Below are 20521 nucleotides of genomic sequence, written 5' to 3' on the forward strand. Positions count from 1 at the left end.
CAGATGGAATATAGTGGGTTTTTTTTTAAGTTTTATGTAAATAAACTTGAGGGTGCTTACTCTATCAAATCCTGTTCCTGGCTTTCACACAGTGCCTCCTCCCCTTATATTCTAACCTACTGTCTTTCCCACCTTAGTTCATACAGAATGGTTTGAACTCTCTGGTCCCCACAGTCTGGTTAATCACAGTCAATGTCCACATTACTGCTCCCAAGACTGAGCATGTCTTGGCATACACTCGGGCTGCTGATTGAGCATCATGTCTTGGCATATACACTCGGGCTGCTGCTGACAAGACAGCTGAGTAAAGATCTCGATTATGTGAGCTTGCCACCCAAGCACAGTGCTCACACCATTTCGCCAAGGTCAGGATTTGCCTGTCAAGTGGCCAAACCGGGCAGCAGGTGTTCTAAAAAGGCTTAACCAAGTCACTTCACCGGTGACTGTGTGAATTGGGGACATAGTGTCTAATTGTGCTTAGCAGCTGCCAATTGAGCTGATCAGCTAACCAGTATCATTTTCCCTTCTGTGTACTCTGTAATATATACCACTGAGGTTCAATAGAAGCACGGGGAATAAAAGGTATTTCCTGCCCCCATATCATTTTGACCCGGTAATACTGTTTTGAAAGCTGTGAAACAAGCTTTTTCGTGCTAACATTTTCATCAGGATGCTAACACTGATGAACCCTCCCAGTTGCAAGGAGAGATGATGAGGTGGTAATTAATACAAAGCCAACCTGATTACTTTCTCCACCAGTGAATCCACCTGCAGCAGGAACTGAGGGGTAGGCTGAAATCGGCTGAGAAAAATACATCAAAATTCCTCAATACTTCCAGACTATCACTGCTAGAAGAGGAAGTGGTGACCCAGTTGAGGGAGATCTGTTTCTCTTAAGGTTGACAATAGCAAGCAGGGGTTAAGGAATAAAGGCACCTTCCTGTAGAAGAGCCTAGAGTCAGGTACCCATTACACCTTGGTGTTGTCCAAGATGCACAAGACAATGGCTGGGTAAGATGGCACCATACCTACTCCAGGTATCTAGTACTCAATGATGGGTAGCTTTTTCACAGCTGGTATCAATCCAAACCATGCTCAGCAAATGGCTTTCCTCAGCTCAGCACCCAAGGCGTGCTGACTGCTTGACTGGCATCGATCTGTGCTCCCAAGCAAGGGCCAACCAGGGTCTAGTTACCTTATGCTTAAGAAAGGTGTTCCCAATACCATCCCATTCTGATCGCACTCACTGTTGACAGCAGGCCCCTTGGGAAACTGGCAAAGCTAAGCTGGAGGCTGTGGGTGGAGGACCTGGATGCACGCAGGGTCATACCTGTCGCTACCACATGGAATTCTAGATGTGTGTGGGAGGCTAGGATGTGCCAGGGAGGGACTGTCAGCGACACAGGAGTAGTAAAGAGATGGGGTGCCAGGTTAGCTACATGGGCCTCTGAGGTCGTCAGATCACTGACAATCAACCACCAGGTAGAATTCAAGTCAGTTGAGTGAACGCTGTGCTTGAAATCAACTTTACAATGTTTCTAAACCTTCCGATGACTGATCCTGGCTTCATCAGATCTTATTTTATACCAGTGTTCAATAAGTAATCCCCCCCCTTTTTTTTCCCCCATTCCAAAAACTGAGCCCAGGGCCTTGAGCAGGTTACCCAAGCACTCTATTGTTGAGATACATGTCCAGCCCTCAGGTTTTGTTAAGGATTAGAAACCTCTAGTATGGTCTGACTGGGGGAAGGCAGGTAAAGAGCTCTGTTCCCTCTCTTGGCACAGGCCACAACCACAAGCCAAAAATCTGATTAGAGAAACATGTTATTAAATTTAATTTTCTTTAAATACATAACCTCTTCCCACTCTCAGCCGCCCTGTTCAGGGAAGGAAGGGGACACTCCCCCACCCCCATCCTGGGTGGGGGAGGGGCCACACGTGTAAAGCCTGAGATGGTGATGGTGAAGATGAAGTATAAAAATACTATTTACAGAGGGGAAGCAGACATCCGCACTACGGTATCCTCTCGACCATCCCCAGCCTGAGGCCCGTTTTGCTTCCAAAAAGAAAAAAAAAGCCCCTGAAAATGGGCTTGAGGATTAGACCCCTTCCTATAGAGCAGGGTCTCTTCCAAACCAATGATGACTAGAAGGCTCTGAGATTAAGCAGGGCCAGGAAGTGAATGAATAGCACCTCAGATCCTAACAGGGGAGGGCTGGTCCCATCACCCTGCAGCCAGCCAGGGCGAGGCTGGCCTTTGTTTCTGGCATCCCATGTAAACATTGACTTCTCCCTTTTTTAGGGCCTTGCTTTCCTTGACTTCACACAGAGCCTTTCGTCTTGGTTTCTTGATCTTTCTCTCCTTTCCCTTGGAAACCATCCCATGGAAGGCTCTGGCAGGAGTGAAGGACATGGGTGGGGCAGAGCCTTTCAAGGTCAGAGTGGCTTGTTGTCCAAAGGGAGGTGCCCATGGTCACAGTCACCCAGTTGACTCCTTCCCAGGGCAAAGATGAGGTGGGTGGAGATGGATGGTTGGACAGTCAATCCAGTACCAGGATAGAGCAGTCTACCTGGATGAGGCCATTGGAAATGGATAACGGAGAGAAGCCCTGGGAGGCGGAGACTGGACAAGTCTGGTACTGGTCCCGCGGTGCTGGGAGAAGCTCGGCTCTGTCATCCTTGCCTTTAGGTGAGTGTGAGTCTTGTTCATTGTGTAGAGAAACCCAGGTACCCAAAGTAGGCAGTCTTCTCCAGTGTCCATGTGCCAGGAGCACTTACACCAGTTCATCCAGCAGGATTCCGATGCTCTGTGAGGTCTCCGTGGGGCAAGCGATGGGCTTGTTGCACATGGGGCAGACACAACGTACTTCTAGCCACTTCACCAGACACCTGCGAACAAGAGGACTGTTATGTCCAGGGGACACTCCAGATGGCGCCAGCTGTCTCTGAGCCCAGCTGCTTCTGAGAACAAAGTGCCCCTGTGTCTGCCCCAAGCTAACCCCTCTGGTGTGCTGATCCTAGGGAGTCATTGTTAAACAGCACTGCAGAGAAGATGAGAAGGTTCTTGAAGATGCTCCCTAATTATACCTCCTCAGGACCACCCATCCCACCCCATCCCACCCCTGACATACTTGCGGTGAAAGGCATGCTGGCATGGAAGCACGCCTAGTTCATCCTTCCCCTTGAAGTCTTCCAGGCAAACTGCACAGGTCTGCTATGGAGAGGGAGAGAGGGGGAGGGGGGGAATCTGTGAGCTAGGAGTCTGGAGGCCATCTTGATACACCCATCCTGAATATCCATCCACCACCTCATTCTCAGACAAGGAAAACAAGCTCCAGCCCAGTCTCCTGTGTCAGTCAGACCCCGTTCAGCCGTATTTACAAGACTGTGCCGACAGGATAGCAGCCAATGTAGCTGCTTAAACTTAAATCGACCAAATGAAGAAATTATACACGTAGCACACGCCACCCCCATTCCCACAATTCTTCAAATGTTTTATTCCAAATATGAAAATGCGGGCTCAGATTCGGATCAATGGTAGAGCTTGTGTTCATTATCCGTGAGAGTCTACATTTGATCCCCTGCACCACAATCAAAACCATTAGAGAGTTTTTGGTGATGACTGCTCTACAGTGACACAGGCCTTTCACAAAGGGGGAGTGTGACCTCTCTGCTCAAGATCCTGGTTTTACTTTTTTGGAAGACAAACTCTCACATAGTCCAAGCAAGCCTCAAATTCATTCTATAACCAAGGCTGCCCCCGGATTTCCTCATTTTCCAGCCTCTACCTCCCTAGAGTTGGGACTACAGATTTGTGCTACTAGGTCCAGTTCATTGTTGATCATATTGTGAGTTGTTAGATAAGTGCTTGTGAGAAGATGGCAGCAACTGAAGGCCAGGACCAACGGGGATGGTGATAGCATGAGGAAACAGTGCATCATGGGAGAATCAGCATGCTCATCAACAATGAACTGGACGAGGTAGCACATTACACCCTAGACACGGATGCAATTACTTCATGTCACTGATTAACTCCTCAGGTATTCCAATGTAAGTCTTCTTGGCTTAGGAGACTAAGTTTTGCTCATGGTGCCTTGGGTGCAGGCTGCATTCAGATAAATTCTAGGCTGCTCTCAGGCCCTGGAGGTGGCTCTCTGTATTTCCAATGTTGAATGGTCACCTATGGCTGATGGTTCTCAGGTAGGAGAGTACAGACTCGGAACATTCCTATTAACACACAAATTAACTGACGGTGTTAGTCTCAAAGAGTTTTTTGTCCTTTCTAGCCTACAGCACGGGCTAAGGAGGGACACGGTAACAAAAATGAAGGCAGTAGGGTAGATGGGATTATCTATCTTGGTTGTCAAGTTGACTATCTGGAATTTACTAAAACCCAAATGACTGGGCTCACCCAAGAGATTTTCCTTCTTTCTTTTGTTGTTGTTTTTGTTTTATTTTGGAGACAGGTTTCTCTGTGTAGCCCTGGCTGTCCTGAAACTCACTCTGTAGACCAGGCTGGCCTCAAACTCAGAGATGCACCTGCCTCTGCCTTCTGAGTGCTGAGATAAAAGCATGACCACTACCACCCTGCTGTGATGAATTTTTCTTAAAGAGTGTGAGGTAGGAAGAACCATTTCTGATCTGGATCTTTGAGGTGACAATCTACATCTTTAATCCAGGTTTTTCGAGGTGGCAAGATCCACGTTTGATCTGTGCGACAACTTCTGCTGGCAGCCTAACAGAGGACATGGAAGGAGGATGCTTGTTTGCTCTCTTTGACTGCTTGCACTCACTCTCTGACAAGTCTCCTCTTTCACTGGCTTTAGAGATTACTTCTTTGGGATTTCAGAATATACTGAAGACCAGCTGAACTGAACAACTACTGGGTTCTTGGACCTTCTTTTGGTAGATAGCCATTGTTGGACTAGCTTGACCGCAGCCCGTAAATAATTATTCTCATATTGTCATATTCTCTCTCTCGTTCTCTCTCTCTCTCTCTCACACACACACACACACACACACACACACACATTCATTTATTCTTTAGGTTCTAGTCCTCTAAAGAACCCCTGGCTAATACAGATATTTTATATATATATATATATATATATATATATATATATATATGTGTGTGTGTGTGTGTGTGTGTGTATACATACACATATATGTATATATAGGCATATATATGTGTATATATACACACACACACTCAGTTACATTCATTAAATCCAGACTTGCATTCCCATTTACAAAACCCCAAGATCTCAGCTGAACTACTGCAGAAGGTGTCATAAGAGTCTCTTGAGCTTTTGTTTTCAAGAACCTGAGGTATAGCAGCAACATGAAAAGGGGAGTAAGATGAGGCTATGTCTACAAAGTCTCATGTTTGGTGATGCTGGAATCCTATTTATTTTCAGACAACCACAAGTAGCTCACTCTCTGGTTAGGAGTGTCTGTGGTTATGGATGGAAGCCTTGGGAGATGGGTTAGGTAACCTCAAGGGCTGGGAGGAGTGATCAGGAAATGGCCCTGTTAGTAGCTGGTTTTGTGTCAACTAGATACAATCTAGAGTCAGAGAGAAAGGAGCCTCAGTTGAAGAAAAGCCTTCATGAGATGCAGCTGTAATGCATTTTCTCAATTAGTGATCAATGGGGGAGGGCCCTGCCCATTGTGGGTGATGCCATCCCTAGGATGGTGGTCCTGGGTTCTATAAGAAAGCAGGCTGGAAGAGAGAGAGAGAGAGAGAGAGAGAGAGAGAGAGAGAGAGAGAGAGAGAGAGAGAGAGAGAGAAGCAAGAGAAGCGAGAGAAGCGAGAGAAGCGAGAGAAGCGAGAGAAGCGAGAGAAGCGAGAGAAGCAAGAGAAGAGAAGGCAGAGCAAGCATGGGGAGCAAGCCAGTAAGCGGCACCCCTCCATTGCCTCTGTATCAGCTCCTGCCTCTAGATTCCTGCCTTGTTTGAGTTTCTGTCCTGACTCCCTTCAGTGATGAACAGTGAGCAATGTGGAAGTATATATTAGCTGAATAAACCCTTTCCTCCCCAGCTTACTTTTTGATCATGGTGTTTTATCTCAGCAATAACCCTAAGACAAGGCCCATTAAAAGAGGGAGTGAAGGGACAAAAGGGAAGGAGGAATGATAATTATATTTTAGTTAAAATGAAAAGAACAAAGTTGAGATCCTATGGAACTGGCCTTATTGCGGGCGGGGGGATGGAGGGGAGAGGCAAGCTAGAATCACAAGGGATACATGTCACTGGTGTGTTAGGACAATGTGATATACATGAGTAAACAGACTTCCTTTCCCTTAGTCACAGACCAGACCAAATAGAGGGGAAGTTAACAGCACACTGCCTATGGTATAAAACTCATAGCCTCTGCCCCCCCCCCCCCCCAAGAATCAATACAGCAGATTGCCCATGGCATAGAGCCTGTGACGCTCTTACAGATTCTACATAGCATACTTGTGATGGCAGGTTGCAGATTCTGCACAGCACACTGTCTATGGCATAAAGCCATCCACACCCTTAACAGATTCCTGCTCCCACTCCCCTTGACCCTTCTGTGCTCCCTTTGTTTTCTGCCTGATCCGACTCTATAGACAAAACCCATTACCCGCTGGGATGAACTCCTTCAAATGTTTGGACATAGGTTCTCAGAAAGCAGGGACTACAAGAGTTTGGAAAAGGTCCGAATGAAGAGCTGAAGAAAGATGCTCTAAGCAGTAGCCTTCCAAACATTATCCCAAGACACTTACCCCATAGAGCTGTAACTTCTTAGCATCACCTTTAAGCACCACCTGTGGAGCAAAGAGGCAGTTGATGTGTAAAGGTATTAACCAGAGGCCAGGGAGGATCAGCCAAAGATGCATGTGTGTCTCTCTCCCAGTGCCCCCTCCCCACCCACCTCTGCCTGAAAGCGAATGGCAAACCCAACTTGGGGACACTAACGGGAGTGGTAGGCCTCTGGGGTGCCCAGGAGCCTAGGGAATGCAGACTATGGGAGCTTGGGCTTATGCTCCCTTATCAGGGCAAACAGTGAAGGAGGAAGTTTAACTAATGTAAAGAGATGCTACTTCACCTCCTTGTAGCCGTATCGCTCGCTCTGAGCCTGGTTCCGGAGTTTGCTAGGTAGAGAAAGAAAGAAGGCAGATTAACATGGTACTTTAGGTAAATGGGACAATGACAGTATGTGGAGTCCGCTGACTGCTTGGACATTTTTCCGGAGGTGAGAAGGGTACTTGTTTCATAGATACCAATGGGGCACCACTCAGCTGTATGCAGGCCACCCAGAGTTGGTAAGGATTAAGTATCTATGACTAGATGTCAGCCGTATTATGGGCCATTCTCTGGCAGGGCATCCTAAATGGTTTATCTGCTTTCCTCCAGGTATCTAAACAACGCAGTCAATAGTATGCTTCCTGTGTGCAGAGGGAGTTAGGCTGCTGCCTGCAACAAAGTCACTCACCACAGCCAAAACACGGCTTGTTGCTACTCACAGCACTGGCATAATAAATAGTCCATCCAGGCCATGTTATGTGTTCCTTGGAGACTGACATTGTCTTGCTGAATCCAAACAACTCCAGGAGGGAGAAACTTTCCATTTTATAGATGAGAAAAAAACGAACCCCAAAGAGGTTAAGCAATCTTTACAAAGCTGATGGTGTGTGTGTGTGCGTGTGTGTGTGTGTGTATGTGTGTGTGCGTGTGCGTGTGTGTGTGTCTAATTCTTGAGTTAAAAGTCAAGTCTATGCTACTTATAGAGCTTGCCCTCTTTACCATAGAACATGATCTACCCACCCCCACCTCCTAATTAGATGGATTACATTGGAGTTCTGAGATCTTAACTGACCTTGAGATACACTGCATGCTTTATCGAGCTTTTGACTGTGAGTGGTCTACTGTGCAGATGGCTAGAACCGTAGTTATACACAGATTCTGTGTCCTTACATCTGTGGGGGAAATCTTTATTATGAATTCTACCCGTAGCTTTTTGATCTTGCTATGTAGCCCGATCTGACTTCAGATCCATGATCTTTCGTGAAGGATTGTGGGATCGCAGGCGTGTGCACAGCAGCACGTAGATATAGGTGCCTCTGATACACAGACATAGAACTTTCACCTTTCTGTTGTTTAATATGCTAGGAGCTAACCCCAGCCCCCCAAGCATGCTATAACGATCAAGTCAATTTGATAAAGAAATGCTAGGAAGTAAAGAATACCCCAGGGTATGGCTGTGATGGCATTTCCAGACCCAATGTCAACATGAGAGTTTTGACCTGGTCTCTCAATGGATTCATGGTACGACGGCATTATGGAAGGTTGTAGAAAGAGCTCTTGCCCTGTGCCCAGTTTTTTTCTCTCCTGTCTCTTGTCCAATAAGAAATAGCTGATGTCACAAGCTCCAGCCACCATGACTTTCTGCTTTTGCGATGGAAGTGATCATGGAGGAAACCCTCCAAAACCACAAATCAAATACGATAGAAGGAACTATTAAACTTCCTGCATGCATGCCCCACCACTGAACTACACACCCAGCAGTTTCTAACATGGTCTGAGTGTCCACAACCTGTACTTACAGGGTAGATAGACTAAAGACTGCTTTTATTCATTGAGTAAAAACAGAAGTTTTTTTTGTTTTGTTTTGTTTTTTTTTTTTTTTAATTCCATAATACAAAAACGAGTATTTCATGACCTGGCACTTTAGGGTTAGGGTGTATCTCAGTGACAGAGCACTTACTTCCCTTGCATGAAGCCATGGGTTTTATCCCCATTACCACAAAAAATCTTGAAAAAAAAAAAATTGAGAGGACTGGTGAGATGGCTCAGAGGGTAAGAGCACTGACTGCTCTTCGAAGGTCCTGAGTTCAAATCGCAGCAACCACATGGTGGCTCACAACCACCCATGATGAGATCTGACACCCTCTTCTGGTGTGTTTGAAGACAGCAACAGTGTACTTATCTATAATAATAATAATAACAATAATAAAAAGCCCAGCAGTGGTGGCGCACGCCTTTAATCCCAGCACTTGGAAGGCAGAGGCAGGTAGATTTGTGAACTCTACAGAGTGAGTTCCAGGACAGCCAGGGATACACAGAGAAACCCTATCTCGAAAAAAACAAAAATTAAAAAAATGACATCAGCATATCAATTTATGTGCTGCTCATTACCGCCTTTAGAACTGGATAAGGTGGCACAAGAGATTGGCTAGGTGACTGTAATGAGAAGGGTCGCTGGCCTCAGTTACAAACACAGAACACTCAATTCAGTGGCTGACGTTCCTCCCAGGACAAAGATGAAGCAGAGGGTACAACCAGGCCTCAGAGGTGGGTCAGGACAGGGAAGATCTGGCTATCCGCCGGCTCCTCCATCCTTCCTGACAGGAAGTCACGTGGTCTGGCAAGGGTGACTGTTCCAGGAGCCGCTGGGAAAGTCCCAGCCAGGTGGACACCTGCCAGGGTAGCACTGCCGTGGTCCCCTCCCCTGCTCTCTGCGTGTGCTTTCTTCCTGTACACTGCATGAACCAGACATTCCCAACCGCCCCGTCCTTAGTGTGCAGTGCTCTCTAGTCCTGAGAAGGGTTTTATACAAATATCTTTTTCTCAGCTTCCAAAGGAGACGAGCAGGGAAGGGTGTAGCTAAAGTACCATTGGCCTGTGTGTGGTTTTCCTCTAGAAAAAGAAACATTGCGTTTTCTCCTCCTTTTTTTTTTTTAAAGATTTATTTAGGTATTATATATGAGTACACTGTCGCTGTCTTCAAACACACCAGAAGAGGGTGTCAGATCTCATTACAGGTGGTTGTGAACCACCACCTGGTTTCGGGGATTTGAACTCACAACCTTTGGAAGAAGAGTCGGTGCCCTTAACTGCTGAGCCATCTCTCCAGCCCTCTTTTTTTTTTTTTTTTTCCTATTTATTTATGAGGCTAGCCTCAAACTGGTTCTGTTGTCAAGGATGACTCTGACCTGCAACCTCTGAGATGCCAGGATTCTGAGAACTCCGTGCATGCTCGGCGCTCGGCTATAACCCCAGTCGATCCGCACTTCTGAGCTCGTTCTGGTCCAGCCCTCTAAGGCTAAGGGCTGAATGCTTACTAGACAAGCTCCCAGGTCACTGAGCTACATTCCAGCCTGTCTGGAGGTAGAAGTTTAAATGGGAGAATGCCACACAGTTTTTTAAAGGTTCAATTGCCTTCCCCAACAATATTGATACACTTGCGCTGTGCAAGCTCTGCTTTATGACCACTGGGCCCTAGTGCCGGATGCCCTCTCACCTATTGTATATGCCAGGTTCCCTTTAATAGAAGAATCCAGAACGCTCACAGCTCCTTCTGTAGCCTGCACGAGTATTTCAGCTCAGGAAGGATTAGATCGTTAGATTGGGGGTGGGGGTCGTCAAAGAGTTGCAAAGAAAAAACGACAAAGAGCAGACTCCTCCGGGCTGTCCCAGCTGGGGATGGGAGAGCCAAGAACTCCGGACAGGTGGCTCTCTCAGCTGTTGGCTGAGTAAAGCCACTAAAAATAATCACGATTTCAATGAGACCATCGCAAGCCACTGCCAGCAGGCTCTCCCTTCCCTCTTTTCCCTTTGAGAACAAACAATGCAGCCAGCTCCTGAAAATAATTGTTCCTTTCCTGTCACCGGGGCCCCTCCATCCTGTGTAAGAAGAGGTTAGCTCTGAGGGGAAAAGAGGAGAAGCAGGGGGCAGCTGGCAGTGGAGGCGTCCTTGGCTCATGAGCTCATCAGGTCAGGAGTGGCAGGTCAAGGGCCTATTTTGGCTGAGGTGGAAACTGAGAAGCGAGGAGAGGAAGTGGCTTGTGTGCCTGTGCCTTTCTATATATAGACACGTACACCACATACCAGTGAACACCTTTGGAAGCGTGAGACCCAGTGGGCAGCCTGCTCTGCACAGGCTAAGGGACACGGGGTGAGGTAAAGAGAGCAGAATACTGCAGAAAGGACAGATGGCACTGTGGCACACCACAGTGGGGGCAGCTTGTAGCATCATGTGATTGCTACTCTTTTCGGTTCTCCTGCTACAACCAAAACAAAACCAGTCAGTCACAGCCACAGCCTGTCTCCTGTCGCTGATACCCTACTGACAGGGAGTGGCTATGGCGGTCACATGAAAGGCAGAGCTGTCAGATTATCCTATCTTAGCACCTCCTGGTCAGTATGACTTTGAGCAAATCCTTTACTGTCTGGACCTGTCTTCATTTATGCAGTTTGATAACCCTTACACTGGGAGGTTGGTCACTGAATGAAGTGAGCTAGATAGTTTACCACACTAGGAGGCACAAGAAAGCCCTTAGCCAGGGCTAGCCCCAAGCCTAGTCATGCCTACTAGTGGCAAACTAGGAAACAAACCTCAATCATCTACTTGTTGGTCAGTGTTAGCATCTAACACTCATTTTGCTCATTATCTTTGGTGTGTGTGTGTGTGTTCGTGTGCGTTTGCATATAGAAAGAAACCAAATAGAGAAATACAGTTAGTTTTATAAATTTCCAACCATATCCTAAGTAAGTCTGTGATATCTGAACCTGCATATCTTTGCCCTTCAGGAGAACTGAGTTAATTGTTTGATGATAAAGGGTCTGAGGGAAAAGATCAGTGAATAAGAATAGTTTAGGGGGAGGAAATTATAGGGATTATAAAACAGAAAAGGGAAGTCTACATTTGCTCCCTCTTAGTAGTTAAATGTGTATTTCACACTACTTATATCAGAGGGGGAAAACCACTATTTTCTCTGCACACTTAGGTGGAGAAATCCAAGCTTTAAAGACCTGTTTGGGTGGGCAGGAGAGATGGCTCAGCAGTTATGAGCACTGACGGCTCTTCCAAAAGTCCTGAGTTCAAATCCCAGCAACCACATGGTGGCTCGAAACCATCTGTAATGAGATCTGACGCCCTCTTCTGGTGTGTCTGAAGACAGCTACAGTGTACTTACATATATTAATAAATAAATCTTTAAAAAAAATAAAAAAGGAAAGAAAGACCTGTCCAGGAAGCTTCTGAAGAGCCAGCCCCAGGCCTTGGCCGTGGGACCAATGCTTTTCTCATGTACATCCAAGTACCTGCCTCCTGGCAGAAGCCATCCACCAGCTGGCAGTTCTTGTGGTATCAAGATTCCTTTCCTCCATTTTCTAACTGATTAGACCACAGTCAGGCAGTGGTGGTACACGTCGCCTTCAATCCCAGCCCCTGGAAGGCAGAGACAGGTGGATCTCTGCAAAGTCAAGGCCAGCCTGGTCTAGGTAAATACCAGGAAAACCAGGGCTACCTAGAGAGACGTTGACTTATAGACAAACAAAACAAAACCTCTAAACCTAAAGACTCCATGGATTATTAACTTGTTCTCCTGGCCAGAGATATCATACTCTCCTCTCCTGTGTCCAGGGCAGACCCATGGGACAAAGAACTATCAGCACCAACAGAAACGCCCCATTAGAACTCAAGGGCATCCAATACTTCCCCTCCAAGTGTGAATGTATACATGATGCATGTGCATTCACGTTCCTATGTGCATAAGCACACAAGTGCGTTTGTACCTAGGGGCTTGCTACTGACAGTCTTCCTCGGTGGCTCGCTCTACCTTATTCACCAAGGCAGCTTTTTTTTTCTCTTGAACTCAGAGCTCACTGATCTGCTAGTCTAGCCAGCTTATCTCAGATATCAATCAGCCAGATAGCTTGACCTTCCAGGGCTGGAATTCCCTCCTGCTGCCACGCCCACCCAGCACTAACAAGGGTTCTGGTATCCAAATTCCACTCCTGAGATAGGCACCAATAACCACTGAACCATCTCCCCAGCTTTTTAGTAGAGAACAGCCGTAAACTCCTACATCCTCCTTCGCCATAAGGAGACATAGCTCCCAGAGCCTAGCTAGCCCTGCCAAGCTCAAGTCATTGCACCCTGGCAATTTCACACCAGGGCAAAAGAACGAACGGATATCTATCTAACTGAATGGGGAGGAGGCAAGTGGGATGGAAGCACGGGGCAGGGAAGAGTGTACTCGCTTTATTGCTCAGCCAACAGTCATTCTAGACAACTTTAGAATAATTGGCTAAGAAGAGGTGGGACACAGGCCAACCACTGGTGACCTTATGTGCTCTGGGGATAACTTGATAGGTTGCTATAAATAGAAAACAAGACCTCAGGGGTCCAAAGACGTGGAGGGCTGAGCTATATCCTCGAATCAGAGGCTCCAGCACAAGGCTCCGATGTGCGTGGGGCTGTTGAGGCTAATGGGGGTAAGGGGTCACCTTGCTCAATATCCTTTATGCCCTAGTTTCCTTGACCCTTCCCCACGCCTCCCCCTCCCCCACTCCCCAGACCAAGCAGCAAGCAACTAACCTGATGAAGTAGCAGCAGAAGATGAGGCTAAGCATGAAGACGAAGATGCCTGTGCCGAAGATGACCATGTAGATATTGAGGGGAAGGTCTTGGAAACTGATTGGTGGCATTGAGCAGGACTTGTTGGTACTAACCAGTCCCAGGCCACAGAAACACCCTGCAAAGCAAGAGGTAAGTAAAACTAAAGTTAGACACTTAACCGCTGAGGCCCACAGCACATTGGGTTAGCCCGACTGTCAGGCTTATATCTCGGCACTACCTACAAGCTACGTGGTCCTGAAGAAACCTATCAAATGGACTGCTAGGCAAACTAGTTAAATGGATTAAGAATTTAGAAGCCAGGTGGTAGTTGGCCCAGGCCTTTAATCCCAGCACTCGGGAGGCAGAAGCAGGTGGTTCTCTTGAAAGTTGGACAGCGAGGGCCACACAGAGAAACTCCATCCTGGAAAACAAAGAATTTAGGGGAAGGGCAGAAAATAGAAAAAGAAAACAGTAACAAAACTGCCTCCAAGTAGGGGATACTCTTGAACATAGTAGCAAAAAGAGTCTTCCAGTCTTTCAGGTCTGAGTCCCGACCCACCTCTCCTAAGCTAGCTATGTGATCTTCTGGAAGGTATTGCTCCCATCTTGCCCCAGGAAAACTAGCAAAAGAGGAATAGAAACGATGATTTAAGAAATAGGCTTCAGAGCCGGGCGGTGGTGGCACACGCCTTTAATCCCAGCACTCGGGAGGCAGAGGCAGGCAGATTTCTGAGTTTGAGGCCAGCCTGGTCTACAGAGTGAGTTCCAGGACAGCCAGGGCTATATAGAGAAACCCTGTCTCGAAAAAACAAACAAAACAAAACAAAACAAAACAATGGTCGGAGAGAGAGCTCAGCAGTTAAGAGCACTGACTGCTCTTCTGAAGGTCCTGAGTTCATATCCCAGCAACCACGACCACCTGGTCATGAGACCTAACACCCTGTTCTGGTGTGTCTGAAGACAGCTATAGTGTGCTTACATATAATAATAATAAAATAGGCTTCACAAACCTGCAGAGAGCAATTGCAAAGGTCATCTGTCACTACCAACCACCTGTTCCAGAGGACAAGCTGTGCCAGAACCAGAATAGAAATTGTTCACTACAAGTCCAGGCCAGCATTCCAGAAGGTAGAGATGGGGAGTGGTGTCAGGGAATCTCGGGCTTCCTGGAGTGGTCACCTTTCTACCCACAGCTTCAAGGTCCCTGTCATTGAGTAAATCCCCTAAGAGCTTGTCAGAAACGTCCAGTCTTGGGTCTAGACCACACTAAAATGAGCCGGATTCATTGTTGAAGAAGATGCCTGGGAGATTCCTGTGCACACTGAAGCTTGGCGGCACTGGCTGGCCGCTAGCTGCTTTCCTTCTCTTTTGCCTGCCCGGGTGGCAATGATCTTCCCTTGCCCATGCTTGGTGTCAAGGTGGGTGCATGCTCAGCCTGCCTGGGCAGTAAACCAAAGGAAAAAGGAATGGATTTTCCTAGCTGGGCACGATAACACAACATTATAATCCCAGTTATCTAGGACGTGTCTACTCAGGAGGCTGGCCCAAAGAGAAGCATTGAGTTATGCTGTGATAGCCCTGCACAGTCCCCCTCCGCCCAAAACCCAAAGAATCCCAGACAGCTAAGACACAGTTGGAAAGAAAATAGAGCCAAGGGCATTAGAGAGATTCCTTGACCAGGCTCCTAGGTTCTAACCACATTCAGCACTCTCAGCCTTACTGCTTTCCCAAGACCTGGTAGAACACAGGGGCTGGGCTCTTTCCTGGCTTTTCGGTGAGGAGCCAGGATTCTACCTGGTAATTACCACAACTGAGTGCCACCACAACTCTACAGTTACAGTAGACCAGCTACGAAGACTGCAATCCGTGTGACACTGCATGACGGTTTGGACTGGGAGCTTCCCTGCAGCAGGCTTCGATGTTGACCCCTCTTTCCTCTGCTTCTTTGACCCCATGGAGTATAAAGCTCCATTGCTCCTGCCTGCGAGATGGAAACCTCTAAAACAGAAAATTGAGCTAAATTGTTCTAAGTCATGTATGATTCTGATCCTGTCACAGTGAGGACAAAACTAAGTGTCCCACATGGTATATGTGTCATTCCTCTGTGTCCCTTATATCAGTTGATGACCTAAGCCTTCAACCAAAATCTAGGACCATGCCCATCCTACAGCCACATCCCTGCTGTACACACACACTACCTACTCCAGTCTTACTGACGTCATCACTGTTTCTAGTTTCTCTAATTATCCTACACGTCTGGCACTTCCCCAACTCCACTTACCATGTAATTTCCAAACTCCTGTCTGGTTTCAAGTCTCCATGAACATGCACCCTGCCACCATGCAATATCCTGTGAGCTTTCTCCAGCTGGGCAAGTCTTAGTATATGACTCAACCATGTCCTCGTCTCCACAGTTTTTGTCTACATAACCTCTACCTAGAATCCCTCCCTTTCCGAAGTCTCGTCTTGGTCTGGGCTGGGGGTTGCCACGGTTTTGCCCAGAATATTTTATTTTATTGTTGCTAGTACCAACTTTATTTGCCTCATGTTGCACTCTGCCTTGATTATATGACAAGCACCATGGTTGACATGAAGAATAAAGGAGCACTGAGGAAGAATGGGATGCAGGAATGAGACTTAAACGCAGTCACTAGCAACCTTCGATGAGACAACAGAGGTGAGTCTATAATTCTGAGAGCCAAGAAAGAGCCAAGGTGGACATGTATGCTAGGCCTGAGGATACCAACTTGGAACCTCTCACAGTGCCCTGAGCTAATGTTTGGTCTGTCTACATAGCTGGTCAACAAATACCACCCTGCTTTCTCAAAACAACCTAGCCTCCTTGGCAAAAGCTCCTACTTCTCAAAGTAGGATGACTGATGTTTGGGAAAAGTGCCCAGAAACTGCTCTCAGCTAATAAATCACCAGTCAGCCAACAGGTATTGTTGTGGGTCAGCTTCATACATTGACCCAGACCATGTGGGGGAAAACAGAAAGTGAAAGAGTTTCTTGTTCTGAAGGAATTCTCAATTAGGGGAAATTAAAGAAGCAATTAGCTGCTAGATGTTGCTGCCCTCAATAGGATAGTTCTTGCTTCTGGCTTCCACCGGAGGAGGAGGAGGGTTAGAAAGAGTACCACTTGCATCACCGCATCACCAACTCCCACTTGTGGATTTAGTCCGTGGGCCTTTTGCAAAGCAACTTCCTACAAAGGTACAAAGACCTGCCAGAGCATCCTTCACCCGGTACCAGCAAAGGGTCTCTCTTAGAAATGCTCTTCCAAAAAAGTGTACCTTCAGGACCAACAGGACCTTCTTCTACTGCCAGGTGCCTCCTTCATCCTGACACAGAAAAATCTGATGCTGAAAGTGGGCCAACATCCTCTCCACATTTGCCATGGCTCTTCTGTGTACCTTACATAAGCAGGACCCTGGTAGCTACTGGGTCCTAAAGAACAACATATTTCTACTCTGTAAAGACAGGACTGTGGCAGCAGCTACTCTTTCGGAGGGTATATGCTTGTACCTTGTTAGGTATTTTGGTCCTAGTTTTATCACCATAGTCTTCTAAAATGCTTTTTCTGGGGGGCCCTAAGACTGGATCAGTGAATTTAGTTTTCTATGGAATATTTAAGGAAGCAGCTTCAAGAGTAAATGTTCAAGCCTGTGTTGTGTAACAGTTTCCTCTGAGCTTAAGATTTCATTCTGCAGGAAGCTCCTTAAACAGAAAAGTAAACAAACAACACAAAGGGCTTCAGGAAGTCCCTGAAACTCACCAGATTCACTAGGCCCCTCACAACCAAAGCAAGCAACAGCCACAAAGCTGAGAATCTGCTCTCGGGAAGGAAGTTGAACTGCAAAGACCAGACCAGCTGCCTAGAAGTAGGAAAAAAACCGAGGTACCTGGAAGAGAGTTAGACCAACTGAGGCTTCTAGAAAATGCACTCTTCAACCTGCTGAGTTGCCTGCAGGCTGTGCAGTGCTTCCCAGCTGTGGGTTGCTCAGCTTTTGTGAGCTGTCACCCATGCTGGAGCAGGCCTTGATGATACAGCTCTCTGAGTCATTTCTAGTGGGATTCCTGAGGTGAATAGACATTGCATTTTCCCATGAAAAGTTGTGTCACACAAAGGCTGATATCATAGTAGCTTATGCCTACCATTCTCCGAAGTCTGAGTTTTCTTAAGGGCATTGTGGGTGACAATGGAAACCTGTCCATAAAACTAAGCAAGAGATCTGTTTCTGTTGCAGTGTGATTACCTTTCATTCTATACTCTCAAGTACAGAATTGATTCAGATGTTATTATTATTTTAACTTCAGAGTATTTGTATATAGGGTGATGTGTCTCCAGGATACAGCTCAAACATTACAGCTAAACATGAAATTCATCCTGTTTCATATACACCTCATTCATGCAGCCTGAAGAGAACTTTACACATTCTAAGTATTTTGTGCATGAAGGTTTTGGTTTTTTTTTTTTTTTTTTTTGGTTTTTCGAGGCAGGGTTTCTCTGTGTAGCCCTGGCTGTTCTGGAACTCAGTTCTGAGTGAATTCTGGCATGGAGCTCAGAAATTCGCCTGCCTCTGCCTCCCAAGTGCTGGAATTAAAGGCGTGTACCACCACACCCAGTCACGAAGCGAAGTTTAATGGTGTGAAATTTTCTCTTGTGACATGCTAGATTTCTAGAAATGTTCGACTTTATGGGATTGTATTGTCAATCGGAAATCAAAAGAATGCTCATCCCAGGATATGAGGTCTCTCGAGACGTCCTTCAAGGGAGCAAAAATGGGGTTCCATCCCCTCTGGAGTCATAAGACAGGATCTGCCAGTCACTTTAGTAAGTGCAAGATAAAGGGTGCTGAGCAGGTCAGTGATCGATCGAGTATGTTTAATAGGAGCAAGCTCTGCGTTCCAACACCGCGGGGGTGGGGCAAAATAAAACTCTTTCAAAGGATTGATACCCAGAAAGGTCCGGGTTACTCACAGCTTAGCTCTAGCTAAATCCCAGGTCCATTGTCTTCCGACCTGACACCAGAATGTCTCATCTCAGCTGGCAGTCTGCAAGCTGGAATGACGTCAGAGCGGGGCTGGCCAAGACCAGCGGATCTGGGAACTGCTTCTTTCCAGCCAAAGGGAATCTTTCCCAGATGCTGGGATACACCGTCAGGCCTCAACCCCCCATTCCCGCCCCTCCTCTCCATTACCAGCCTATCACACACAGCTTGGTTCATTTTCAGGAAATTAGATCCGACCAGCAAAAGGAGGAAGGAGGGGGGATGGGGGCTACTCATACACATGCGGCCCAAACCCTGCTTTAAAACAAAAGACTCTTGAAATAATTAGTCCAAGATCTTGCAGAAGTCTACTTAAGAATGGATGTTTCACAAGCAACCAGACTGCCATACCAAAAAAACCTAAAAACCTAAAAAAAAAAAAAAAAAAAAGTTAGCTTCTTTCCACCTCTTCCAACTTGCCTAGAAAAAGTGGTCAAGATTCTGGGTACTCCTGGAGGAAGGGTGGGTGGTATTAACATCGAAGACTGGCTCAGAAAGATCCAACAGGTAGCCTAGACAGGAAATCCAGACCCGCTTTCTAACCTGTAACACCTGAGCTGGCCCAAAGCCTCAGATGAACTAATTTAGCATCATCACGCGGTGGGGTGTGGGAAGCGGTTGGTGGTGGGTGGCTGGCTGTGCTGGAAGGTGCCGTCACTACCTAGGCTGAAAGCAGACCCCAGGGTCTGGCCTAATTGCCAGAAAGCAAAGCTTTTGCTAGGCCAGCCCTGAGCTGGGGGCCCAGCTTTCTTTCTGCAAGGCTTTATCTATTCAGTAAAGCGACGCTCTTTTAATCCAGCGTCTGGCCCCTAGGAGCCAGTGAAAACCAACAAAGAAAAAGAAAGTCACCCCGCGCCCTGTCCCGCACGCTGCACTGTATACATATTTAAAATAGCCTGCAAAGTTTCAGAACCGGAACTTGAGCTCCCTCTAGGAGATCCTAGCCCGAGCGCGGATTTAATTCTCCAGCCACCACAACAAAGAACAGAGTTTGAGAGCGCACAAAGGCAGGCGAAGGGGTAGAAGACATGGACCGCCATACAAAGGCCGGGAAGACTAGGCTCACACGCCCCTGGTCCTCCACTCGCTTCCAGACCCCCTTTATTCCCAACAAAGTGAATGGGATCTTTCTAACTGCGCGCTGTGCAGAGCCCAGCAGGGCGCCAGGACGCCTTCTGGGCCGTCCCAGACACCGGGAAACTTGGCTCAGGACCTGAACCTAGGCGGTCCTCGCTCTCCCACCGGTCCACGGACTCACCGTTACACCACTGGAATGGGTGCATCAATGAAGTCAAGGTCGGCTTCCGGGAGCGAACCGGGGCAAGGTGTTGGAGCCGGAGGGGCTGTGCACTGAGACCGCCGGGATGGAGATGCAACTCCCGGAGGAGTGGAGTCAAGGGTTACAGAGAGGCCGGTTTGCAGAGCAACAAAGAGGGCAGAGGAGGAAGCAAAGTCTTTTCGGAGCGAAGCCCTACCGAGGGTCCGGGCCGGGAGGGCAGCCGAGAGAGCCGGGATGCCCGGCCGAGAAGGCAGCAGCCAGGACACGAAGCCGGGCTTGGGTCCCACTGCGCTGAGCAGTGCGCGCTGGGATTCCGAAAACTGACACCGCGCGGCTCACACCCCCGTCCCTAGGACTGCTCCCTCCCGGGAGCCCGCCCCCTTTTCGTCACCTGCCCTCCGGCCAATGGGAGCCTTTCTCCTGCCCCGGGGTATTATTTACAAGCCAGTTTACCGGGTTTTTTCTGGGTAGATACCTACCCCGACTCCTAGCCAGACCTGGGGAGTCCCTAGTCTGCAAAAAGGCGTGAGAGGCGACGCCTGCAGGGGGCGAGGATCCCCGCCTCCCAGGACCCGGGCGGGGAGGGCTATGGTGGTGGAACGACACGAGGATTAGTGCCACTTTTGTTTTCTGCCTACAGATCGTGTCTGTCTCGAATTTCTATAGCTCTGTAGAAGGCAGTCCTGGGAGTTGGTTCCACTTGTCCTTTGCCTTTAGACCTGGTTATGCGTGGCAGTTAGCGCATTCCCAGACCCACCGCAAAAGGAGAGAACTGAGGCAAAGAGGGCAAAGCAGATGAAACTCAAAACTCCATCTTCAA

General features: G+C 47.6%; 1 protein-coding gene across 3 annotated transcripts; it reads right to left on the reverse strand.

Moving 5' to 3' along the window:
• Positions 1 to 1846: 1846 nt before the first annotated feature.
• Rnf122 (ring finger protein 122) lies at positions 1847 to 20054 on the reverse strand. 3 transcript variants are annotated; one of them, XM_085844321.1, is made up of 6 exons: positions 19898 to 20054; positions 13351 to 13507; positions 7075 to 7120; positions 6752 to 6793; positions 3131 to 3213; positions 1847 to 2888 (listed from the first exon to the last, which is right to left on the reverse strand). In XM_085844321.1, exons 2-6 carry the CDS (start codon positions 13458 to 13460, stop codon positions 2774 to 2776), a joined length of 396 nt encoding a protein of 131 aa, XP_085700447.1. In that variant the 5' UTR covers positions 13461 to 13507; positions 19898 to 20054; the 3' UTR covers positions 1847 to 2773. The 3 variants fall into 3 exon arrangements, with proteins under 3 accessions (XP_085700447.1, XP_021026399.1, XP_021026398.1); XM_021170740.3 differs by having other exon boundaries at positions 3131 to 3210; positions 19681 to 20054; XM_021170739.3 differs by having other exon boundaries at positions 19681 to 20054.
• Positions 20055 to 20521: the final 467 nt, after the last annotated feature.

The sequence above is a fragment of the Mus caroli genome, unplaced genomic scaffold (assembly GCF_978045245.1).
Source record: "Mus caroli unplaced genomic scaffold, Mus_caroli_1 scaffold_10, whole genome shotgun sequence".
Taxonomy (NCBI): domain Eukaryota; kingdom Metazoa; phylum Chordata; class Mammalia; order Rodentia; family Muridae; genus Mus; species Mus caroli.

Bases quoted from the DNA above. Each gene is read 5' to 3' on its own strand.
- Rnf122 (XM_021170739.3), bottom strand. From the start codon at position 19,705: ATGCACCCATTCCAGTGGTGTAACG. The intron at 13,508-19,680 runs GTGAGTCCGTGG...CTTGCTTTGCAG, and splicing joins CCCATTCCAGTGGTGTAACG to GGTGTTTCTGTGGCCTGGGA. The intron at 3,214-6,751 runs GTAAGTGTCTTG...CCCTCTCCATAG, and splicing joins AGAAGTTACAGCTCTATGGG to CAGACCTGTGCAGTTTGCCT.